The 27,302-nt window shown below is 38.9% G+C and overlaps 1 protein-coding gene across 6 annotated transcripts in view; it reads right to left on the bottom strand.

Moving 5' to 3' along the window:
* NCKAP5 (NCK associated protein 5) overlaps nt 1–27,302 on the bottom strand; it is a 909,053-nt gene that overhangs the window by 412,540 nt on the left and 469,211 nt on the right. For all 6 annotated transcript variants that reach the window (XM_045575730.1, XM_045575732.1, XM_045575733.1 and 3 more), the window contains one exon: nt 11,247–11,380. In XM_045575730.1, coding sequence (XP_045431686.1) covers nt 11,247–11,380 — 134 coding nt within the window. The remainder of the gene's footprint in view (nt 1–11,246; nt 11,381–27,302) is intronic.

Genomic DNA, 27,302 nt, shown 5'->3' with positions numbered 1-27,302 from the left:
CAAGGGCACGGCAAAGGCCTGATTCAAGTGGCTGTGTGCTTGGGTAAGGACCTTATAGGAATGGGGCTCCAGAAACACACTGTTAGGCCTGTCTTTGTTTTCTGGTCTCTTAATCTAAAATGTTCTTCTGCCAGTTCTTATTAAATCCTCAGCTACATATCACTTCAATGATCATTGCAAATGAATCCCTTTCTTTATTGTGCTTTTTGCTTTTTTGTTAATCCTCACCCTAGGATATTTTTTTCCATTGATTTTTAGAGAGAGTGGAAGGGAGGGAGGACAGGAGAGAGAAAAACATCTATCTGAGAGAGACACCTCAATTGGTTGCCTCCCACATTTTCCCTGTCAGGTGCCTGGGATCAAATCTACACCCAGGTACTTGTCCTTGACCAGGAAGCTAACCTGTGACTCTTCAGTGTGGGGGTCAATGCTCTAACCACTGAGCGAGGACTGGCTAGGGCCTCATCCCTGTCTTGCTTGCAGAGTTTTTCTTAGGATATTTTTTCTCCCTTTCTTGCAACAAAGATTTGCTTTTGTCTAGTTTTGTTGCTGTTGGGTTTTGTTGTTGTTATTTTTATTGAGATGCTACCTTTTCCATTAGATCCTTAGGGACAGGGAACATAAGTTATTTTGTGCCCCGTCCACCCTGCATAGCACAGAATCAAATCAGTTTTGTTATTTAAAAAAAAAATTGTTATACTGTGTTCTTATTAGTGCCTGCAAAATCTTACTCTTAAAGCTATAATACTATCTAAATAAAAATTTAAATTGAATAAAATTAATTAGAAATCTGAAAACTACTTAGGTAACTCAGATACACCACGATGGCCAAATGCCATCCACAGTGAGGGCTCAATACATAGTGGCTAAAAGCAGCAACATGGCTCATTGGAAATATTGCTTTATTTATTTATTACAACATTTAAGGAACACCTACTATACATCAGTCTACAGCCATAACAAGTTTACAGACAGTTGCAGAGGAGATATATCATATTAAGATCCAAAAACAATAGGGAGAAAAATGAAGTTATGTGATTAAAGTTTATACGATAACTAAGTGGGACAAGTGGACTGTTATAAAAGACATCATGTAGAAAGAATAACAAGGAGCTTGGTTTTATTAGCTAACTATATATTGTCCAAGCCAACTGCAAAGGGGAAATTTGGGTTCCTTAGCTAAATTCAATGAATATCCAGTCCATGTAATAAATGTAATCATAATTTGATGGCAGTCTAAATGTCTTCAAACACCAATTTAATCATGAACCCAGCTGGTTTGACAATGTAGTACAAAAATATGCCAAGAAAGTAGACGATAGAGGAGACTCTGATACAACTGCACCTTATGCATTTTGAAATAGAAAAATGGTGAGTTCATGTTTTCCATTTAATTTATTCCCCTGACCTAATTTTCTCTTGGGTACAAACTTAGTCAGGTCATGCAGGAAATATGAATTATGATTAAGACTGAAATGTGTATGAAATACATTTGCATTCAATATCATTTAAAACTTCATTTTTATCTTGGATAATAAACTACAAAAGAATTAATAGAAGAATTAATTGACCAGTAGTAAAACTTCTGGATTCTTCCTAACTGGTTTGGCTCAGTGGCTAGAGTGTTGACTGTAAAATGAAGGGTCCCAGTTTGGTCCAGTGAAGGGCACATAACTTGGTTGCAGGTTTGATGCCCAGCCCTGGTTGGGGTGTATGGAAGACATCCAATTAATGTGTCTCTCTCACATCAAAGTTTTTCCCTCTCTGTCTATCCCATGCCCTTCCACTCTTTCTAAAAATCAATGGAAAAATATTCTCATGTGAGGATTAGCCAAAAAAAGAAAACTCCTGGGTTCAATATGTTTTGAATCTACCTAGTCATGTGACCATGAACAAGGTCTTTCATTTTGTTAAGTTTCAATATTTTGTTTGTTTAAATTATGATATTACAATATGCCCTACCTGTCATGAATAAGGTTATAGTGAGAATGGAATGAAATAATGTAGGGAATGGTACTGGAAACTAAAAAATAAAAGAACTGCAAAACATCATTTGTGTAACCATGTTAACATTAATATTAATAAAAATGCTTATCATAAAGCCTAACAGCTTAAACTGTTATAGAAACTAACTATATAAAGAAACTCCTATTTATATTTTGAGATGTCATCCTGTCACTTGCTGCTACTACAAACAATAGATGACAACTTTTGGTTCAGAGAAATCCTAAATAATAAAAAGGGAATATGCTCATTGACCCTCATGCCATCACAAAGATGGTGGCACCCACAGCCAATAAGGAGGGAATATGCTAATTGACTGTCCCACCCTCAAAGATGATGGTGCCCACAGCCACAAAATGGCATTGCCCATTCCCCTCAGCCCCGCCACTCTTACCTCCAGAATCCTCCAGTGCCTTCAGCCCCCCAGCTGCCCAGGGCCTGCCCAAGGAGCAGGCAAGCCTCAGATGGTGGCTGCCCAGCTGCCCAGGGCCGGCCAAGGCTCAGATAACCAGCCAAGGCTTCTGCTGCTGGAAGTGGCAAGAGCAGAGGTATGATGGGGCATCAATTTCCCTTGATCACCGGTCACCTCATGCCTGCCCCTGAGGGCTCCCAGACTGTGAGAGGGGGCAGGCCAGGCTGAGGGACCCCACTCTAGTGCATGAATTTTTGTGCACTGGTCATCTAGTATGAAAATAATTCTGAAACACAAGTTAATGAAAACTGTAACACATTTCTTCTGTCAAAACCCTGTAGTTTCAGTATTTCTAATTTCCAACTTTATTCTGAGAAAAGCATTAAGGCTGTTTGTTAGTAACACTTGTAGACATTTATAACAATAACCATATTAACTGAATTTTTTAAATAAATTAAACAAAGGATCCCAAAGAACAGTTCCAAGTGTTTATAATCAGCACTCAAAAGATATACTGTGCAGTACATATATAATAATGAAATACCATTCATTAAATACACTGCTTATAGACTACAAAGGTAATCTGAACAACTGTCCTCACTACTGAGACTCCGCTGTAGAAAACTGGTATAAATGTTATCTGAGGGTCATAAAACATTCTCTGAAAGTAAACTTTGTCCTAAGGGAAGTAAACTTTCAATGCACCAAATTCCATTTAGTGCCCTGCAGACAGGAATTCTGCAAAGAATATTCTGAAACAGGCAACTCATCTTTTATAGCTGAGTACTCTATCATAGAAGACCAGGAATAGGAAATTGGGTCTTCATGCTCCCAGGGCATCCTGGTTTATATAGCTAAGAATGATGACTATTATCAAATTTTTAAAGATCCCCAGAAATGGCCATTTTGCAACCTCTCTTGGAAGCAAATTTCTATCATAAGCACACTATCTTTAAAATTCTTCCATATGTGCAACCTAAGTCTTTCATAGTAACATATTGGCTCGCCCTTCTTTCCTTCCTCCCTCCCTCCCTCTGTCCCTTCCTTCCTTCTTCCCTTTTTTTCCCTTATTTTTTTTCTTTTCAACCAAAAAATCAATATTGACTGCCTAATGATAGTATTACTACATGACTTATAAGGGAAATGAAAAAAGTACTCTGCCACCTGGATATACAATAGCAACCTTTAACTCCTTATTCAAATCATTATTAAGAACAATGTATGGAAGTAGCTGCCAATTTGTGGAAAATATAGAGAACAGAGGAACGTGTTGAATTATCCTAAGAATAATAATCAACAAATGTAGACTGAGAAAAATATCTTGGTCAAATGCTCTAGGTTCTTCAAGAGATAAATCTGAAGAAGCAGCAAGTGATGAAGGGTACCCATTGATTAAAGGAAATCTAAAAGATATAGTCAGTTCTATGACAATTAGTCAAGACTTAGTGTGTCAAAGGATGCACATTAAATTATAAAACTATTCAAACTTAAGGAGGTTACTGTTCTAAAGTCAGGAAATAATTATTTATTGAGAAACTGTCATGGTGAAGTTGAGAGGAGGTATCAGGAGGGGATTCTATGTGCTGACAGAGTTTTCTTCTTGGCTTGATGTTGGTCACAAAGTGTTCACCTTAGAACAATCCATTAGGCCAAACGTTTGCTTTGTGTAAGTTTTCTGTGTCTGTGTTTTTCAGGAAACATTTATCAACATGAAAAATTAGAACTCCTTACATTACTATTGGGAAAGCAAAATGGTGCAGCCATCTTGCAGAACTCTTTGACAGTTTCTTATTCAAATTCAGTTAAAAAATACTGACCCATGCAACACAAGGATGGATCTCAAAAGACATGCTAAGTGAAAAAAGCTAAGGGAAAAGACACACACAAAAAAGTTAAATTTGTTATAACTTCACTTAGAAGACTTTTTTGGGGAAAGGAAAACTAAGAACTATAGGGAGGGAAATCAGAGGAGTCTTTGCCAGAGGCTTGGGGTGCTGAGAGGAAACTGACAACAAAGAGAAACGAGGGAACTCTTCTGGGGCATGTAATGCTCTACATCTTGATTGTAGATGGTATCTGCTTGTCAAAACTAATCAAACTGTATACCTAAAAAATGGATTTTCGGTAAATCTTACTCAAAAAGCATTTGTTATAGAGAATAACAACAAAGTTCGGTTCTAGTTAAGAAGAAACACATTCTTCTATAGTTTGCATTTATTTTTTAAAAGAAAAAGAGTGCTGGGATGGGAATAGTAACACATTCAGAATTATAATAGGTGATTGAAAAAATGTATAGCAGAAAGACTAAGCCAATGGTGTTTTTACTGATGGCTATTTCTTCAGAAAAAAAAAAATGGTTAAAAGTGAAAACAATTCTGGTTGTTATAAAATTCTCTTTCTTCAGGTTTCCCCCCAAACCAGTTCAAATAAATCCTAACAGAGACAACATCAGAGCCAAGAGCAATAATGGTTATGTCTACCACAGAGGATATTAGTTTCCTTTGCCAGTCAAGTTCCTCAGTATTCAATTTTGACCGTCCTCAATGGAGATATTTCATCCAGGCCTGGCAGTTTTCTAATCTCAACTTCTCCAGAGTCAGATAACCAAGACAGACCGGACGAAAGCCCAGTCCCACTGAGCTCCACTGTGATGACAAAGTGGGCAACAAGCCCTAGCCCTCAAAACAAAAGCCTGGTTGTTAGAACTTCTCAAGGCCTGGTTATAACAGTGCAATTACCATTTCATGCAGGACATGCATTTCAATTCTAACATGCTCTCTTTCAAAAGGCATGAAAAGCAATGCAAAACTACAGTGCAGGTCAACATCCTCGTTTTTCAAATGAGCAGATTGAGATCCAGAAAAACGTCAAATTAGCCAAAGACACTAAGCTAGTTGGAAGAGGGACTAGACTCGGGTCCTAGAAACTCACTTAATAGGAAATTACTCTCTGAAATGAAATCGGACCTGTATACTCTGTGTTCATATTGTTCCCTCAACCAGCAATAACTAATTAATAGACAATATAACTTTTGTTGTCTACTCAACAGTGCATAGCTCCGTGCTGAATTTAAGGAGAAATCATGGCAGTGTCATCATGTCTCAAGCAGAAATGCAAAGAAATCCAGGCCGTTCCACGCTGAGAGAATAACTGTTCAGGGCGCTGAGAGTGGTTTTCTCTCTCTCCATTCTCTGTACTGTTGGTGTCACCTCCCCCTGCTTTGCTCCAGTGAGCGCTTCCACACTAGGTCATAAGATAGACATGCCTCACACCCAAACATGACCAACATTAGGCTAACCAGGCATTTCAAAAAAAATGCCATTTTAAATCTTTCCTTCCACTCTGGTATTTTAAAGAAACCATATCACCTAACTGATGTCACTTTGCCATGGGAAACTTCCCATCAACCTGCTCAGAGGAGCCGTTCAGCTGCCCCCATTTTCATGATGTCTCAAGTGAAAATGTTGCTAACCTTGTGGAAACAGATATTGAAGGAAGATTGCCTCTGTATTCATCAGGAGGAACATGCTCTCAGGAGCCAGCCCCTGAGAAGTTCAAATTGAAGAAGGTCTGAGATGGAACAAGTGTGGAAGAGGGGCAAGGAGCTCCATGCTGCTGGCTGTCCAAAGGCCAATTGACGGCGTTTCTTATCTGGTTATGTTTTACTCTTTCTAATGATGTAGAGGAAATGTTCTTTTAATGTACCAGATAGATACAGAGGCAGGAGAAAATACGTGAGTAGAACGCTTAAGGGCCATATTATCCTCTTCAGCACACACTTCTATGCCAGGTGCCTACAGCTTCCAAATGGGCAGCAGAAAATGAACCCTAGGATTCCATAAAGTCTCTGAAAGCTGATAATGTAAACAGCAACCAGTGAACAACTTACGCAGTAAAACTATCTCCATTTCTGTCTCCTTGAAGTTCAGCATGCAGTGGACTGCAGTTAAGCGTAGCAATCAACTGTGATAGGGGAAAACCCCATTATAGAGCAAAGAAATAGCTTCAAGGCAGCAGATAGAGTGCTAGGAGAGAAGGTCAAAACAGATGCATAGAAATCCTGGAGGTTGAGAGTGAAGCCTGGACTCTGTCAGGGTGATTTTTAACTATCTTAATCAATCATGGGTGACAGCTTAATTGTTTCATTACTTCAATGTACACTGCATCATTTAAATATACATACAGAACACTTCACAGCTACAGAGAAATGCTAATTGATTCCTGCTGATGCTTTGGGTGTAATGTGCTTCCCTAACTGTGAATAGTTTACAAAATATGTCTGCCTGGTGGTGGGTCTACTAGGTTGATTGATTCTAATATAGAGCTGTCACATGACACACACATGTATTATCACTGCCAGTATCACTACACACTTATCAATTTCATCTGGCTTGAATCATGTCTTTGCACGATAACATGCCCACTACAAATATGAGATCTGGCTGTCCTGAATTTGGACAAAAGTTCCCCTCATTTACAGCTACTCTATAGATGTTAATTTGTTCATATATGTACATAAGGCTTCTCTAGCTGGGCTGGACATCTTTGAAGACACTGTGTTCTCTCCTATTGTGTGCAGTAAAAGTGGTTCATTGTCTGATAAGAACAGCAGCTTCCAATAACAATCTATGCACTGTTTCCAAAGGAACTAAAACATGTACAAATCATGCATAGTTTGCATGTAATCAGTACTCTGTAGACTTGCTTATTTCCTCACAAGTCTTTTTGTTTAAAACCACTGTTATTCCATCTCAATGTGACAGCCTTCCTGAAGATGCTTCTCTGGGTGAATCAGGGGTCCTCAAACTTTTTAAAGTGGGGGCCAGATCACGGTCCCTCAGAGAGCTGGAGGGCCGGACTATATGTACTACTAATTCCTACTGTAACACCTCGGCTGCGCTCACTGCCCAAAAAACCTGGCGGGCCGGATCAGACTCCTCTGTGGGCCGCATGTGGCCCGCGGGCCGTAGTTTGAAGACCCCTGATTCTAGCTGATACACAAACACTTCCTTCACTCCAGGTAGAGTAATGAGGCTGGGGTCTTTATTTTCTGTTTTTATTTTATCAGCCTGATTGTACAACCATCTTTTACATCATAAGTCACTCCACATCCTTTTAAAAAGGTAAGCTATTAGCATTATTTTACAAAGTAACTTCATTCAACGAGCAAAGGCACATTACCTTTACATAGGAGGGAAGGCAGTGCCACAGCCTCAGTCCACAGTAGTAACCTTAGCTACAATCGGTTCAAACAAAGAGTTAAAGGGAGGGTGGAGCCTATGGAATTATAGGGGTCACAAAGCTAATCGCATATAAGGCATGCCCAGCCATGTGCACCACACAGAGGATGGGCTGAGCAAGCAGTATAACATCTGGAAAGCATCTTTGATTTATATCAACAGAAATAAACACAAAGAGGGGGCAGTCCTAATGATTCCACTAGCTGCTTCTAGGTACCACCTTGACAAAATACCCCTTCATCTATAGAGAAGGGTTACTTGGAAAGTATATTTTTTCTTTCTGTACTTAAAGAGCGTACATGGTTTGAATCAAGTTTGCAATGGCTGCCTGCATTTCTCTCAGTGCAGGCAATTGCTGATTTATGAGCTTAGAGCTGATTATGTAACCTCTGGCTCATACTCCCTCCAACCCCCAAATTTTAGACCACTGCTGATCATTAAAACTCACATCTCTCGAATTCCCAAGCACACCTAATTGTCCCAGCTTCTCAATTATTCATTTCCCCTCCAATATGTCACCTCATCCCTGAATCTGAGACTGAGAATCTCAACTACCATTCAGATACTCCCATGGCTACAATACCATCAAACATGCTAGAAAAACACCTCACCTGACTTAGCCCAGGCTCCAGCATCTCATGTCTCTGTGCCCCAGGTTCATAAAATGTATTACAACATGTATATATTTGGATGTTCTCATGAATTTGCAGTATAGTGCTTGACCTGGAAACCTTGAGCCCGGGAGTTCATCTTATTTCCTGTGTTAGGCATGAACCCAGCACTCCTAAATCATGTGAAAGTCAGAAGCTGCCTAACTTTGTAGATATAAGTGGCATAGCAGAAGTAGAACCACTTCTAAGAATTAATCCTAATTTGCACCATCTTGGATTATTCTCTATTATGCCTTTCAATGCCATCTATAAAGGGGTCTGTGTCATATGCATTTTATTACTCTTTAAGGAGCAGTAGCCTTTGTCTGTGAAATAAGAATTACAATCCTCTTCTTTTCCTTTTTAAACTTTTATGCCAGGAAACTTAGAGCTAAATTAAATACTCATTCTCAGAGAACACTTGGCTATATAATTGTGATCTCTTGCCGCATTCTCCTTTCGTGATCTTTATTTTCTGTTTTTATTTTATAAGCTTGATTGTACAGCCATCTTTTATATCATAAGCCACTTCATATCTTTTGAAAAAGCTAAGCTATTAGCATTATTTTTCAAAGTAACTTCATTCGATGAGCAACACTAAAAAAGTTAAAATCTCAAAGTCCATATCTCAGATTTCATCATGTATAACATACATTCAGATATCATCAAGTATAAAATAAACTAATCATGTATAACATAAACCCAATCATCAATAAAATTGGGAATGTACAAGTTTTTAATTAAATACAATAATTTCAATTATAGAAATTATTTATGTGAGCATTTAGGTGGTGAACAATCTGAGGGTAATTCACTATAGGCATGTTCTGCAACACCAAGAACTTTACAAGACTTAAATTATAGAAATAGGGTTGATTAAATAATCATAATGAGAAATATCTTACAAATCAAAATTTAAAATGTGTAAGGTAATCAGAAAATGGATTAGAGGGTCCAGTTAAATTATTATTCTATAATAATCTTATCTGTTATACATGCTTCCCCTCCTCCCCCCATCTTCTGCTCCTTTACATTAGTTGTTTGGCTGTAATTAGACTTGAACTTTTCAGTTTCAATGAAGCTTTACATAAGAAAACATTGTGGGGGAGAGGCAAAAAAAATCTTCCCAAAGGCAGTATGTGAAACTAAACACTGTTTGATTTACATAGAATTATCTTCTCTCTCAGCCTGTGATGAAGACTTGGCTATTGTGGAACTCAAATCTGTGTGTATTGCCTTTTGATTCATAGCAGAGGACCTGGCATCATATAAACAGAATTTACTGTGCCATGTGCCTCATGCCCTGGAAATCAATAGCTGGAATACAGAGGCGTCTTAATTAGACAGAACAAGGGTAGAGAGGTCTGCCTCCTTCTTTTCTTTATCATTAAAATGGAAAGTATTACAAAGCAGTGCTTGTTTGGAAGTTGCTTTGGAGCGGAGATCTATTAGTTCAAGTTGGGAGTTATTAAGTGAGAGTCACCATCAATGAAATAAAAAAATGGAGCGCAGGGCTGTATAAGTAATAGCCTGCGAGGAGTGGGACATGAACTTGCTAAAATAATGACTGGTGCATTTCTACAGCACCTGTGTATAATATTATCATGGGCTTGAAGAGTTGAGAAGGGTATTAAATTATGACTGAAACACAGAGGAGTTATCCATCCTCCCTATCCATTCCTCTAAACCAGTATAGCACACATACCTGGTATTAGCCACAATGAGAGGAATTACCTAAAAGCTCAAGTATGGTCTCTCTTTGCAACACATCTGAAAATTAAAAATTATTATAAAAGTCTTATAATGAAGAAGCTATCTTCTCCATCACTATTCAAAGTGATTATCAACCTTTTTCATCTCATGGCACCCATAAACTAATTACTAAAATTCCGTAGCACACTAAGACATATTTTTTGCCTATTTGAAAAAAAAAATAGATTAACTTTGATTCTTCACAGTAAATAGCTATTATTGTGTTGGATGTTGTCATTTTCTTATTTGACAATCTAAGGGAAAAGAGGTCAGTGCCCCTGACTATATAGCCAGGTACTGCATGTTTTTAAAAAAATTCTTGTGGCACACCAGTGGAAAATTGCTGACTGATCATAGCCAAATACCAGTAGTAAATTAAAGATAAGATCCACAGAATTTGCTCATGAAAATTTAAGGGCAACTTCTCAAATTTGATTCTGCCTGGGAGAATCTCAAAAATTATTTTCTTGCTTTTGCAAATGGTGAAGTGAAATAGAAAAGAAAGTACACTGTCCCTCACAGAGTGCCCACATCTGGTCTTAGTACTGTAACTGCAGGAGTTCATGTTTTATCCATGGAACTTAATAGATTTTAAATAACAAGTTGAACTTCACCTAGCCCTATGTTAACTATAACCAAAGACTAAATGATTCTGACTGTGCTGGAATTAAATCTAAGCAGAGCTACTTTTTTTTCTGAATCCTCCTTTCAAATTCAAGTTTTATCTTTTTAAAGAGAAAGAGCTTATTGATTTTTATTTTTTAAATACTCCTCAATGTTCCCTCTAAGTCATGAGTAAGAGCTTACTGGATGATTAGATTCACACACTCTCTCTACCTTAAGATAGAATTATGATGACCAGAGAAATTTATCCTCCTGGATGCCCTTTCATACAACATGCCAATAGGCCACAAAACCACCACAATGTACCATAAGATCCTTTGGAAAGTCATCAGGAAGAAACATGCTCAATAAAGCCAAGACTAGGTGAGGTGCAAATGAAATTTCAGGTGCAAATGAAGGTCCAAATTCAATAGGATGGCTTGGCCAGAAGACAAGGCCAACACTGTAGGGGAATTAGCCAATGAGACGCAACAGAAGTGTGCACAGGAGAAACACAAGAAGGGATGTTACTGGTGTAGGGAAGCATGCACCCTTTGCAGCAAGAAGCTCAGGCTGTAACCATACCTGGAGAACTGCTGCTGCAGGCCACGCATCTGAATCCGGCTGCGCTCCGACTCCAGTGTTACCTCCTGCAACCGCTTCTCACTCTGAAGACGTAAGTGTCTCTCCTCTTCCAATTCATGTATCAGCTTCTCGTGCTATAAAAGGCGCAAAGGAAATGACTTTTAAGAAGGTGTTTCTTAAATATTATGACAAAAAAATAATTAGTAATAGATGTCAGTTACTAAGTGCTAACTTGGATTCTACATATACATTAATTAATTCCGTCCTTGTTACAACCCCACAAAGTAGGTTCTATCATTAATATCTTATTATAGACAAGGAAACCAAGGATCAGAAACATCTAAGTAATTTGTCATTAAAAACCAGAAGATAATAGGTTTTCAATCCTGGCTGATTTGACTCTAATGTTTAAATAATTTCCCCTGAACCAGGTGGCTTCCTGGGCAGATATGAAGATCTATGACCCAATAATGCCATCAAGTGCATAATAATTCAAGTGATAATGACTGAGGTCATTAATACCTGTCCAGAATTATTTCATGTCTTCACTCTCTGGTCTATGCTATAAAGGGAACGTTACCGTGTTTATAGAATTGACAAGAATTTCAAGCTGATTACAACGTGGAGCTCATGAGAACAGGTTAAAGAATGTTTTATTTTGTCCAATTAGGTTTTCACAGATAATATGAGGATAAATAAACTACCCATTGTATTTATAATCCCAGAAAACCAGCTCAGCTCACAAATGGGCATCAAAAATTAAAAGAGGGATTGGATGATCCAGAATAGATTTTCAGCAAAAAATCATTCCAGGAACTGGTAAAAAGCACACAAGATCAGATCCTCCTGACATTACCACCTGAATCATGCTAATGTTCTAATATTGTTTTTATTTTGTTGTTGTTCCTGCCTTTTTTTTATATGCTATGCTATTATAGTTACTGTTGGTATTAAATTAAGCACTTTGCATACAGAATATACACTGAGTGGCCAGATTATTATAATCTCTGACTGTATAATAATCTGGCCACTCAGTGTGTATTCTATATGATAAAAGGTTAATATGCAAATAGCCCCTCAACCAGGAGTTCAACCAGAAGGCAGGCCAGCCAACTGCTCATAGCCCCTCCCCCTGGCCAGGCTGGCCAGACCCCACCTATGCACGGATTCATACACCAGGCCTCCACTGTGTGTATGAATCACACCCACACACACAGCCACACACACACACACACACACACACACACACATAAGTACACACTGAGTGGCTATATTATTACGTATTCAGAGATCATAATAATCTGGCCACTCAGTGTAAATGCTTTACTCAATTATTATATAAAATCAACATTACTCTCTATATATACACATTGGACTAATAGAAACATGAATATGTCACCTATATTATAGAATTTGAAAGATTGCGCTTTAATTCCAGAAACAGACAATTAAAGTGGTATATTTTAAATTATTCAAAAGCATACCCTATGAACAATGTGAAGTTTTGCAGAGAAACAGCATGCTTACTTTCTTCTAAAGTAAAGCATCTTACATAGATTCACTCCCCACTATACTGAAGAACCCCCGACTCTATAAGAGGAAGTTTTATGGATAATATGGATAATCATTCCGCTCAATTTGTTAATGCCTTTTCAAATGATACCTGTACAACACAGAAAAAGTTCTAGGAAATTCTAAGACTGATGGAGGCAAAAGTTATTTATTAAAAGATATTTTCTTCAAAAGGAGTATGTTGCAGTTAAGCCAGCAAAGTTTGACAATAAGCCACATCTACTTTCCAAATCTAGAAAAACATTCTTTCCTAAATTATAAAACATGGCTAACAGGAGCAAGAGAGTAAGTGGATTGGCCAGACTTCATTTACTTATTGTATTCGCTTTTCCTGGGTGTGAAAGCAATCTTGGCTTTCTCTCACTGGTCACTCTGCATCTTTTACAGCAGGGACATGAAGGGGAGGGAGAGATGGAGAATGGTTGGGTATTGTTGATATGGTGCCACTGGGTACTGAAGAGCAGTAAGTAAAGACATTGTCACAAAAACCTGGGTTACAGCACCGGTGGCAACATCACTCTTTCCATTGACCTGCTGGGCTGGGCTGGCTTTAAGAAGCTATCTTAAGAGAGCTGTAAGAATAGTTTTCAAAACTGGTTAGGCCTCACATTTGTATTTCTCCTTGTTTTATTGACTAAGATCATGTCTTCTGTTTCTCCTCCTCGGCTTTTCTTAACCTGACTCCTAAATTGCTACCCCAGGATCACAAACACAGGCCTGGCCGGAGCCTAAGAAGAGACATTAAACAGGAGTCCACAGGAAGGTCTGCGAGCCACACCCTCCTCCCCTGCAGTGACAAAGACTTCATGTAATTCCTCTCAAAAGGAAGGTTTGCATAGTTTCCTCAACAAAAGCTGACTCCAAGTGTGTGAACCTTCCATCATGTGTTCTCCAGCTTCTGTCTCTAATTCTGACCTAGTTCTATAAGAAAAATATTGAATTTGGAGACCATATTTCATTTTGTAAAATGTTTTCATCTTCATTGCTGTATCCAGTCCTCAGAACAACTTGGCAAAGTCAGTTGTTCCCAACTTCATTGAAAGCTTTTTAAAACTAGGATCAAGAGAGAGAAGAAGCTTGTGGAGGTTAGTAATCACAGCTCTGGGACCAGAACCACACTTTTCAGGCCTCACGTCCCCATTCCCTGCCTATTATGGTCAGTTCTAACACGTATTTTAAAGGTGCACATTTATTCCAATGCAGTTGATATACTGGGAAAATTTGAGCATCACACAAATCTCACATTTTCTTATGCCTAATTTTATTCGTGAGAAACATGAGTCAACATGGAAAACTGCATCCCACTCAACCTAACACAGAAATAAATACACAAATCATCCACATCTCAGAGACTGACAGGCCCCTCAGTCCTCCCAGCACGAGGTGAGCCGCTGTCATCCGCAGATGGAGGCACAGTTTGCCCTGGGTTCCAGCCTTCCTTTTGCCGCTTCACAGTGGCTCAGGCTGCCACGGAGCTCTCCTATGAGCACACTGTGTACTTTTTCAGGGTGAAGTGCCATATTTAGTAAATCATTTCTGTATTTCTTAGTCAATTAACACATGCAAAATTAGCTGCCCTTTTTATTAGTTTTTTTTTTTCCCTCTTATTTTTTAATGCATCACTGACAAAACTTCATTTCCCCACAAGTCCTGTGTGGGGATCTTTAGGAATGCATCTGTCATGTGATAGCACATGCTGGAAAAAAAACTGAAATCTGAAACAAGAGTAGAATTCCAATGTTCAAGTCTTTGTCACCACAGAAGATCTTGTCGATATCTATAGCCTTCACATAGACCTTAAACTTCCTCCAATTTCAGTACTGTCTTCTGTTTAAACCTCTGGGGAAGGTGACTGCATAATCTCCCTCGATAATCCATGCTATTTTTTCTAAACTCATTTTCTGACAATTTTCTAAGACTTGCTTAAATTGTTTCAAGTATCAAAAGCCATCTTCATATTCCCATGATATACAGAAAAATCTACAGGTTTGACATTATTTTCTAATTTAATAGAAAGCTCCACTTAGCAACGGAGGTATGGACACACCCTCATAGACTTATTCATTTGCTTAAATCACACCTGTTTACTGAGCAGCTACTATGTGCCAGACACTGGATCAGAGCAGGAGACCAGAAACAAGCCAAATAGACATGGTTTCTCACTGCAGGAGACCTTTACACAAGCAGAGAGGGCCGGTGCTAGACAGACTATCAAAGATAAACATATCAGTAAAAACTAATGGAGAATTCGGGTTTGCCAAAAGAAGACGCCAAGAGGAACTGGTTCTGTGTTAGGGGAAGGCTTCTCTGGGGAATTCACATAGAATCTCAAGCCTTTGTGACGAAGGGAGTTACCAGGTGAAGAGTAGGGCCCAGCACTCTAGACAGGGGGAGCAGGAAGTGGGGGGAGGTCTTTAGTCACATATGGAAGAAGAAACAGACCAGTGTGCCCAGAGCCTGGGGAGCAAAGGGGCAGGGAGGCATATGACAAAGGTGAGAGAGCATGAGTGAGGCCATGGATGTGAAGGCCATACCAAGGATGTGGCATTATATGCAGAATAAAATAGTAACTCATGACCAAGGTTTAATCAAGTGAGTAAATAGGGCTTGATGAAGATTTTGAAAAGATCATCTGACTACTTTGTAGAGAAAGAACTGAATGAAGAAGCCAAATAGCAGAATGGCAAAATATTTAAATAGAGAATGGTGAATGGTACCAACTTCTGGTTTAGAATCCACTGTTTGATAGTCAAGGGGTTTTGGACAAGTCCCCTAACCTAAAACTTAACTGTTTAAGCTAGTTTCCTTTATAAGTCAAGGAGAGTAAAAGTGCCCAAAAACAATTCCATAGTATCACTATGAGGAATGACTGAAATAATGCAAAGTGAGCACTATAACAACTTGAAAGTCCAGTAAAAGAATAAAGGTCTGGCTAACTGGGATTGTATAGCTGATATTGTCTAATATAGTTTAGCTACTTTTGATCAATTCTATATAGATTTTAGTCTTTAATGATCAGTCCATCCTATCTAATAAAAGAGTAATATTCAAATTAACCATCATTCTGCTATACCCACAAGCCACATCCACCAGCCAATAAGGAGTGAATATGCAAATTAACCCAACCAAGATGGCTGTAACCATGGAGAGAACTGGAGGGAGGTTTGGGTTTTTCTGGTGATGGAGGAAGCCAAGCTTTTCACACAACCCTGGCTGGCCCAGTCCTCCGCTTAAGGCTACAAAGTTTCAATTATAGAAGATAAATAAATCCCAACAGAAATGGCTGCCACCACAAAGCTAGCAGAAGGCTTGGCTCCGCTTCAGGCTACAAAGTTTCAATTGTAGAAGATAAATAAATCCCAGATACCAGGGCCTCCACTTGGGTCGCCGGGGGATGTGGCCAGCCTGCAAGTATAGTAAATAGCTATACATGCATTGTGATGTAAATAACTGAATAAATAGGGAAGAATACACAAACTTTACATGCAAGAGAATTCAAAATAATTTATGCAGATACTTCACCCTCAAGGAGGTGGAACACAATGCTCTCCATCTCAAGTATGGGGTGTGCATGGTAACTTATAAAGAGGACAGTAAGAAAGAGGTGAGAGAAGAGGAACATCACAGTGGAAACCTGACAGACATTGCTTCACTCAGGTGACCACAGCTCACCTAATCAGTGACAAGTCCAATTGATAATATGCAAACTTGATAGGATGTAATTAAAAAAGCATTTTAACTTGTGGTCTACTTTCCAAAAAATATATCCCAATCTAATCATGAGACAAATCTCAATGAGACAAATCCCCCCCAAATACCTAACCAGTTCTCAAAATGTCCAAGCTTGTCAAAAGCAAGGGAAGTCTGAGTATCTGTTACAACCAAAAAGATCTTAAGGAGATATGACAGGTAAGTGTAATGTGTACTGGATATGATCCTGAAATGGAAAAAGGACATCAGGTGAAATTATAATGTATCAATATTGGTTCATTAGTTATGACAAGTGAATGATGCAAATGCAAAATGTTAATAATTGGGGAATCTTGATATCTTGGCATGCAGCATATGGGAAATCTCTGTGCTATCTTTGCAATTCATTCTATCTAATAAAAGAAAAAACATGCAAATTAACTGTACCCCCTCTATACCCACAAGCCACACCGACCAGCCAATCAGGAATGAGTATGCAAATTAATCAAACAAATATTGCTGGAGCAAGCAGGAGGCTTGGGTTTCCCCAAGCAATGGAGGAAGCCAAGCTTCCCACCCGCCCAGGCAGGCCCTCATCTCTGCTCAAGGCTACAAAGTTTCAATTCTAGAAGATAAATAAATCTAGATACCAGAGCCTCTGTTTGGGTTGCTAGGGGGCATGGCCGGCCTGCAAACTACCACAGGCCCATTTCCCAGGCCATCCCATGTCCCAAGGGAACTCCCACCCTGACACAGGACACCCTTCAGGGCAAACCATCCAGCCCCCACCCATGCAACAGGCCTCTATCCTAATAAAAGAGTAATGTGCAACCTGACTGTCACTCCCACACACAAGATGGCTGTCCCCATATGGACACAAGATGGCTGACTGTCACTCCCACTCACAAAATGGCTGTCCCATATGGACACAAGATGGCTGTCACAAAATGATCAGCACGGGAGGGCAGTTGGGAGAGACCTGGCCTGCAAGGGAAGGCTGTTGGGGGCAATCAAGCTTGCAGAGGAGGGCAGTTAGGGGTGACCAGGCCAGCAGAGGAGGAAATTGGGGGCAAACAGGTTGGCAGGGGAGCAGTTAGACATCAATCAGGCTGGCAGGGTAGTGATTAGGGGGTGATCAGGCTGGCAGGAAGAAGCAATTAGAGGCAATTAGAAAGGCAGGAAGGCGAGCAGTTGGGAGCCAGCAGTCCTGGATTGTGAGAGGAATGTCCAACTACCCATGTCTCTGGATCTATTTTGTTCATATATTTATTTTGTTCATTAGATTCCACATATAAGAGAGACATTTCTGACTGGCTTATTTTGCTTAGTATAATATTTCCCAGGTTCCTCCATGCTGTCTCAAAGGATAACAGATCATTCTTTTTATAGCTGCATAGTATTCCATTGTGTAAATGTACCCCAGGTTTTCTATCCATTCATCCACTGATGGTCACTTGGGCTATTTCCAGATCTTAGTTATTGTAAATAGCACTACTATGAACATAGGGGTGCATATATTCTTTCTGATTGGTGTTTCAGGTTTCTTAGGATATATTCCTAGAAGTGGGATCACTGGATCAAATGGGAATTCCATTTTAAATTTTTTTGAGGAAACTCCATACTGTTTTCTACAATGGCTGCAGCAATCTGCATTCCCACCAGCAATATAGGAAGGTTCCCTTTTCTCCACATCGTTGCCAGCATTTGTTTGTTGATTTATTGATGATAGTCATTCTGACACCTCACTGACATTTTAATTTGCATCCCTCTGATGATTATAAGAACTAAAAGTCTAATGTAATCACATATATTCTCTAAATTATATAAAACCCTATGTTAAGACTTTGAGAAGTGACATTATTTTTAATATCACCATCTAGTATGATTTTAAGCAGATGGCTTGGTTTGTGGTGTGCTAAAACTTCAGGATTAACATTATGATATTAACATAATTTCAAATATAAAAAATACCTCTATCCCAGAGCTCAGTATACTAGGTACTTGGTGATTCTGGTCACATCAGTGGGTGATAATACTGGCACAGTCAGTTAAAGATCCAAGGCATTTGGAAAAATGGGGGTGATGTTCTTACTGTGAAAATTTTAGTGCCACCACATACAGTTATGTCAGGTGAAACAACCACCATAATAAGCGAGGTGCCCCACATACCCTGACACCCAGGTGAGTCCTGCACTGTGAGTGACACTTGGTGTATCTGTGCTGACTTAATGCCTGAAGGACACATGATAATTCATAGAGATATATATGTTCCTGCTATCTCAAAAGATTTCCTGAAACATGCTCAAGTTATAATATTCTTAGAGAACAATATTTAATGATTAAAGAATCATGGAGAAAATATTAACACCCTTGGATAATAAAATAATCTAAAAGATTGTGAGAAAAGATCAGAGGTCATTATAGAAGATCATAGAGATTAAATGATATTCCTAGGTATTGATGAAAAGAATATATGAACTCATTAAAGAAATGTGGAATCTGGCAAACAAGCTACATACTATGCAAGGGCATTTCAAGTTAAATAAACCATTAGGAAAGATAAATATATTAGATTCAATGATCTAAATATAAAGCATGACATTAAGTCTCATAATCAATTCAGAATTTCAAGATCAGCTTAGATTTGCTTACTAATTTGTGTCTAGACAGTCACACATATCACCATCAATATCCAATGTATACTGAAACATGTTAAGGTTAGACAGAGACCCAGAATAACCATCCTCATTCTCTTGCTTCCTACTGAAAATCTGACATTGAGAAGTAACTTTTCTTCTGAAGTTCATAAACACACACACGAGCAACAAAATTAAACTCTTGTATTCTCATGAAAAGTATTTTAATGGAAAAACTCTATATTAACCAATTTGTATCAAGTCTGTGTAAAATGGGTCTAAATTAAGCATTAGTTATTGCACCTAATTGCAGCCTCATTTTTGCTTTTTTCACAAATGGCAATATATTTTTCCTTTAAGGCACCCTGAATTCAATATTGCCATTACTTATGAAAGACTTGGTCATCTTAGAAGCAGAGAAAGAGATAAGGAATGGAAGAATTGATTTTTAAAGCCCGCACTGTTGGCTGTAACAGAAGAATCAGAATCAGATTCTGAGATGCGAGGATACAAGCTGCCCAGTGTACATCCGCAGTGCTGATAACATCGCCCGAGGCAGACAAAGCTGTTACTCTAACAAAAAAAAAAAAACAAAAAAAAAAAACAAAAAAAAGAGAGAGAGAGAAAAAAATATTGAGCGTGGTTTACAAAAATAAAGTGAGAGGAGGGAGGGGAGGGAGTGGAATAAAGGACAGGGTGGAAGAGGGAGAAATTTCAAGGGCAAAGAAGACAGATGGGCACTTAGGAAGATCTTAAAACGATCCTCAATTCTAGATTGCTATACTGGGACCCTAAAAGAGAAGTGCCATGGGTGAATCACTCCATACAGTTTCATTTTCCTAGGCAAAAATGAGGGATATGTTTATTGCTCAGCCAAAGAATACATATAGGAACTTTATGGGAGGAGCATTTCCAGGGTGGGTTGTACGGAAAAACATGATAAAATGAAGACTAGGCATGTCAAGATTGAAATGGATTATAAAGGTATGTTAGAACAAATTATAACAAATATAGTATGCTACAAAGAGAGAAAATTAAGTTGTCTTTTGCTTATAGCTAGTGATCTTTATTATTTTCCACTCAGGAGTAAAAGTGAAGAAGAAAATAGTAATATTGCATTCACAATATAAAGTAATGAAGTTTTGATTTTATTTTTTTTTTCATTATACAGCTGGGGAAAACATAGAACAGAAAGTTCCATATTGATCTACTCCCACATTTTTCATTGCTTTAAGTGTCTTGATTTGTACCATCATGATTCAGATGGTGAAGGAAGTGTGAGGCTGGTAACCTGGGTTATTACTATAGATGGCAATTAGGCAGGTGTGAGTGGAGCAAGGACAAGGGGCCAGATGTGGAAGATCACCAGGGAAGAAAGCCCTGGGTACCTAGCAGTGGACAACTGTAGGGTAGAAACTCACCCTCAGGGTGAGTTACCTCCCTGGGCCCCATCATATTGCTGGTCATGTGGTTTAGACCCCCAGACCTTTCAGATCACTGGCCATGCAGTCTGACTCTCCCCTGACCTTGCCTCCCCTCACAGATGGACAGTCATACTGTAGACCCCCTTAGAGGGGGACAGAGAATGGCCTTGTACAACTTCCATGTAAGCCTTTGCATGGCCACTCCGTTAAGCTTTAAGCCCTCAGGACAATGAAGTTCTGACCAGAAGCAAATTATCTTAGGAACAAAGAAAGCCTCAGGTATGTTGACCACAGAGACAGAGTTTTGGTCAAACCAGAGTTAACATCGAGGCCTCAGCTGTGTTCAGCTCCGGGCAGAGACACTCCCCTGGGGCCTCTCCTAAAATCTCCAAACTTAAAGCCTTTAAGACAGAGAACCCAGCATGGCTCTCTCTCTGGGGCAAGACCATGCCTTTCCTTCCCTCAATGTGTGTGTCTTTGCTTTCTTTTTGCTAAGCTCCCCCGGGCCTTCTTTTGCCTCTGTGACTTGTTTTCTGAGCCCAACAGCCCAGCAGCCTCACTGCTTTCACTTCTGCCTGTGTGCCTTTCCAAATAAACTTTTGCTTGTATTTGAGTCTTGACTCTGAATTCTTTCTTAGCTAGAACTCAAACACTGAGGTTGCTGAACCAAGGTCCAATTGCCAGTAACATTCTCATTCAATTTCTCCACTAACATTATTATTTTGGTTCACCGATTAGCTTGCTATGCAACTTTGAGAAATACAATTACCCTCTTTGATCATTTTTCTAAATGCTAGGGGGTTCACGTTAACTCTCACATTTTATGCATTCATGAAATTAGCCATAATCACATGATGAGGTAACATGTTTCCCAAAATAGGGTAGCTTGGCATATTGAATATCTTAAACTGAAGGAGTTTGAAAAAAACAGCAGAGGGAAGAAGGTCACTTGGGCCTCCCCCACCCTTCATCATTGTTCTTTGAAATAGGTCATAAAACCCTCAGGTGAGAGATGCCCTCCTTATACCCAGGAAGAAGGAAGACATTCTCATCATCAGAAACAGAAAATTTAAGGCTGGGAAATCTATAAAAACAACCCTTATTAAACTAACCTTTATCTTCCTAGTTACTTCTTTTCTACATGCTACCCTTGTCTAAATGGTATAAAAGCTTTCTGCTCTGGTCACTTCTTCAGGTCTTCATTCTCTTGTGAAGGCTCCTATGTATATGTAAAAATTCAATAAAATACGTATGTTTTTCTCCTATTAATCTGTCTTACATCCGTTTAATGCTTAGGCCTAGTGACACAAAGAGGTAAAGGAGAAATTTTCCTCCCTGCAACATCAAGAAACATATACTTACTAATGATAAGAGTATAATGAGATAGACAGTAAGTATAATGTCTATAAGATAGGGCTAGTCATATAGTATAGATTTCTATTAGGTAACAACATAGGTGACACGCATCCTTGCATTAGTAATTAAGTGGGTGAAGCTATAGATTTCAAAGGCTAAGGGCAATTTCCTCGGCCAGTGTAAAATAGGCGCAGTGATGTTAGAATGATAACATTGGGCATTATACAACTAGGAAGAGAGGTATTGAAACACAGACCCTAGAGGCATCCATTTTCATTTGGTTCTCAAACAATTGCAGATCTCTGTAGATCCTTCAGGGAATGACAGAATCTAATGATGTTGGAGCAAGATAGTTCTTCCTTAGGGTGGACTCCAGAAGTGAAAGACTACAGGAACCGGGCAGCAGTGACTGCTCCTTTTTTTTACTGTCATCCATTAGCAATGGCTCCTTGAGTTGGAAAAGGCCTTTCTACTGGATATGTTGGCTCACTGACTTTCTGACTTTGACAAGCTTCTCAGAGAGACATTTCCTCCCAAATTTGAACATCTGATGATTTGCAGGAGAGAGGGCTGACCAAGGAAAGTAAAGCATTGAGTAAGGAACCAAGTGAGTAGTAAGCCTGGTATCCATAGTCTATCAACTGCCTAATCCAGGCACACTCTTTCCCTTATCCCAATCATTTGCTTGCGTTACTTGGTCAAAATTCTCAACTGTCCACTTTACTTAGAACACAGCTTCAATTACCCACCATTAGGTCCTTTTATAAGAAGTTAATGACTCTCCAGGTCACAGATTGATATTCATTCTCTCTCTCTCTCTCTCTCTCTCTCTCTCTCTCTCTCTCTCTCTCTCTCTCTCTCTCTCTCTGTTGTCATGTTAATTGATCACAATGAACAGTAACTATCAGAAGTCAATTTTATTAAGTGCCTTCCTACTTGATTGAAGTCTTGAATACTCTTTTCTGTTCTGTGGATACAGTACATTTTATATAAGGAAGAGAAAGGGTTTCTGTCTTCTTAAGGGTTTTTTCTTCCAGTTCTGTGCCCTGAACCAATCCAATAGAATGTTCATTAAAGTGAACTGCATTCACTTACTCCCCATTTCACCCCCACATTCTGTTTCACTTAAAGGACATACTCACAGTGCCTTCTTCAGATTCCTGAACCCTTCTGGAAGCTGGATTAAGAACAACAGCATTAGAGAATGTGTGAACTTCTCCAGCACATTTAGTTTCCCTTTTAATCTCTGAGTCGCTATATTTCATCTCCTTGCCCCTTACCATAGAGGATTCTAAAATATTTTATTCTCTCCTAAACTCTAATCTTGAACTTCAGCTGTATTTACTATGAAGATTAGCACTTGCTTTGCCTTCTCCACATACATTGGTGCTCCTAATACTCAAGTTAGTTTTTGAAAAATTATGATATATATTTTGCTAAGCATTGTATATGTAATTATTAACCTTTCTCTTCAGAGAGCATGCTTTTCATTAGGAGGGGACTTGTGCTTTGTAATAAAATCGCACAGAATACTAGCATATCACTGATCACTCCACAATGTCCAGTACGGCTTGGTGAGTGACCTCCCACTATATCCTTTTCCATAATTGACAGCCAGCTCTAGGTTTACAAAGTTTGGATCAGTTACAACTTTCAGTCTTCAATCACTGAGGATACTGCAATGAGATTTCTCTTGATTTAAAACCCCACAGATCCATTTCATCACGATTGTCATTGTCTTTTTCTACCATTGCTGTTGGTCTCATTCATGCTCCTCCAATAGCACAGAGATGGTAATTCTAAACTTCATATTTAATTCTCTTATTGAACTAGTAACTCTAATTCCTTAACTATTAAGACAAAAATGTCCTCTCAGAGGATTTGCAGTGGTGTCCTTAAAAAGAATTTATAATTCCATTTTTTAGGATAGCATACTTTACTATTCTTTTTGTTCACCCTCCGCATTTTACAGAACTGTAGGAGGAAACACATCTTCAGAAGAAGAATCCTTTTTTACTGTGATTGGATCTGTATAGTCTTGCCCTTCTTCAGGGAATGGGTGCAATTATGTACTCGGAAAATTTGAACATTTGCTATGATAATTATTCACTCCTGTAAAATAGGAGAATAATTATAATGTCAACAACAGGCTATACTAGGTACTATTGGAGCTTTCTTTTTTACTCTGAAAAAGCAATGACTTCCAGGACTTGAGTAATTAACAGTAATTTCTCATAAGTACTTCTTAGTCATTTGAGAAATACATTGGACTGCCTTTGTTCTACAATTTAATTGTTGAAAACTCTCTCCAAATAGTTTTTAAACAAGGTCCTGAGAACTTCTGGAATAGTTTTGACATAACCAGCCTCCATTATATTGCAATATGAGACCATGTGAGAAACTTGAAATTTTAAAACAATGTGATATTTAGCAGTTTGCCTTACCCTCGTTAGCAAAAGCAAACCTTTGCATTCTACCATTTTATAAAAAGGTCAACTATAATATTTAAAAGATCAATGTGGAACTAATCTCAAGTTTGGATTCAATGCTTTAGTATTTCATTTCATACCATTACCAAAGTTAGAAGAAATTGTAGTACATATTGAGTAATTAGAATTTATTATACATTATTTTAGGGATATAAGGTTACCCAGAAATATAATTTTCAAGGGGAAATCTTTAAAGATATATACATGAGCTGAGGGAGCACAGTTAGTACAGTTAGGGAAAATATATATTCGAAGAAGACAATCTGCATTTCTTTCAAAATGCACTTCACCCATGGTTAATCACATAAATAGGGAGGATTACAACAGATAATCTCAGTTTCTGAGCTGCAATAGTCACAAGAGGAAGCAAATAGAAAACATGGCCTACACAGTACAAATAATAGTCATGAAAAAATAGGCCAATGTAGACTATAATTACCTCTAAACAAAAGCCTGTCTGACATATGGCTGCATATAGAAAATCACACAGTAGAAATTCCTAGGTCAAGACTACAGATCTCTTATTTTTTATTTTAATTTTTAATTTAAATTAAAAATTTTAATTTAAAAAGGTGAGCATCAGCCCTGGCTGGAGTGGCTCGATTGGTTGGGACGTCCTCCCATACACCAAAAGATCTTGAGCTCAATTTCCGGTCAGGGCACATGCCCGGGTTGCTAGTTAGGTCCCCAGTTGGGATATGTATGAGAGGCAGCTTCTCTCTCCCTCTCTCTGTCTCTGTCTCTCTCTCTCTCAAATAAAATAAATAGATATATTAAAATGTGAACATCAGAAATGGTATTCTCAGGTGTCTTTTTTGTAACCTCCGGGCTTCTCCCCAGTTCCCACTACTGGCTGAATGTTTTGCTTTCTCTTATTTGAAGGTGGTCTCTCCTGGATGGCTTAGTCCGACCTGGATGAACACAGGCATGCTGTCCAGCGAGGCTTCCCCAGGGACACATCAATATCTTTCCCTTCCTACCGGCCTCAGAATCAAAGGGAAATGGAAGTCTTTGCACATGGAAAGGTACTTTAGATCATGAGGTACAACTGAGGTCCTAAAAGATGCTCCCTGCCCAGGGTGACCCAATCCTCCCTCTCCGTCTTTGTGGCTGTGAGAGGAAACCTCCTCTTTGAAGTCTCCTTTCCCAGGGAGTTGAGAGAAGAGCAGATTTTCAGGAGTTTGGTGGAATGTTGTTATTGGACCAGTAGGATTTATATGTAAAACTTTTATGTACATCTATAATTTACTTTCCTTTGCAATATAAACCCTTATGTTGAAGCACAAAATTAAACCCCTAATGAAGATGGAAAAGCAATTGGCAACATCATAAAACTTTCTAATCATTATTGCGTTAGTGCATTTAAAAGTCCTTCTAGAAAAAATGCCTGCTTCTTCAGAAAGCAACAGTGGTAAAGGCTAAGTGGTCTACCCAGCCTGGAATGTTATGAAATATCATTCCTTCACTTTTGCAGGTACGTAATACTGATGCATCCCTCTGCATGTGTATGTTTTTGTACAGGCTAGGACTCCCAGAATTTTTGACCAATGAATGGGGTTCAACATGTACAAAGAAAATAGCTCTGATTAAAGAAATTTAACTGCTATTAGTTACTACGGTCAAGCGAAGTGTGTGCCATCACACAGGCACACTGGTCATCACATGCAAAGGACAGAACAGCAGCCCTCACCACCGAGGAAAAGAGGAACTGCACATCATCCAAAAATTACAAAGTGTTCAGAACACTGGACATTACTTAAAAGCTACTGAATAAATAAAAGCACAACTGCAATAACACAGGGAATCTGAGGCTTTATTTTATTTTACCTTTTATGTTAAAAAGTCCATCTACTCAATAGGATTGTGGCCTCTGAGCCATGGGAATGGCCTCAGCTTCTATGACATAAAGGACAAAGAAACATGTATGTACACTTAAAGAACTCCTGCGTCGCCAAGAAGTTACAAAAGTGAATCTAGAACAAATCAAGTGAATGAAAATAACATAGAAAGGAAAAATAAAATAAAAATATCCCTATAACAAAAACGAGAATGATGTTGATGATGCATTCTGACTGTTTTATGTCACATTCATTAAATCTCCCCAGCAACACTAGACAGCTGGCACTATTTCCACAGCAATCTGTTTAGGATTATAGAGCTACAGCCATTGGACACAAATAGCCAAGCCGGAGTCTGCGCTTAGGTGCCTGCTTCCAGGGTCAGACAGCCTGACTGCCTCCCTTTACCAGTAGGAAGGAAGGAGTTTCTCTCCTGGTCTAGTAACCTTTTACCTCGCCCAGTGAACCAGCTGTCACTAAGCCTCTCCCTTTCCATGACCTATTAAAAATAGGGGGTATAAAAAGATTTAATAGGTAATCTTCAGAAAAGAGATGGTCTTTGCCACTAAAAATATTGTACCAATCACATATCGAACAATGAGCTGTCAACGCATGACTGTCTGGAGCAGGGGGTGGCAACTTCTCTGTATGAGACCACCTGGTAACTATCTCCAGCATTAAGGGCCATACAGTCTCTGCTCCACCTACTGAGCTCTGCCCTTCTCGAATGGAAGTCAGCATAGGTAACACATTAAAACCAGGTGTGGATACATTGCGATAAAACTACTTACAAAGACATGCGGGGACGGGGGGAGCACAGCTCTAGTTCAGGAACCCTTCATCTGGATTACCAGTTGATATCTCATGAAACAGAATCAACCTTAATCGTTTATTTTTCAGGAAGTGGTATTTCTTTTCCCCCCAATTCATAAACTCCCCAGAAGCCATGGAGTGAGGGGACTATCTTATTAGTATTGAGAAACAAATATGACTTGATACCCCTTCCCCCAAACATAATGAAATTTAGCCACTGTCAACAACCAAAAAGTTC

Source organism: Pipistrellus kuhlii, unplaced genomic scaffold, assembly GCF_014108245.1.
Source record: "Pipistrellus kuhlii isolate mPipKuh1 unplaced genomic scaffold, mPipKuh1.p scaffold_m20_p_7, whole genome shotgun sequence".
In the NCBI taxonomy this organism is placed as follows: domain Eukaryota; kingdom Metazoa; phylum Chordata; class Mammalia; order Chiroptera; family Vespertilionidae; genus Pipistrellus; species Pipistrellus kuhlii.
Note: the sequence above shows the minus strand (reverse complement) of the source record. Positions and strands in the feature narration are given on the sequence as shown.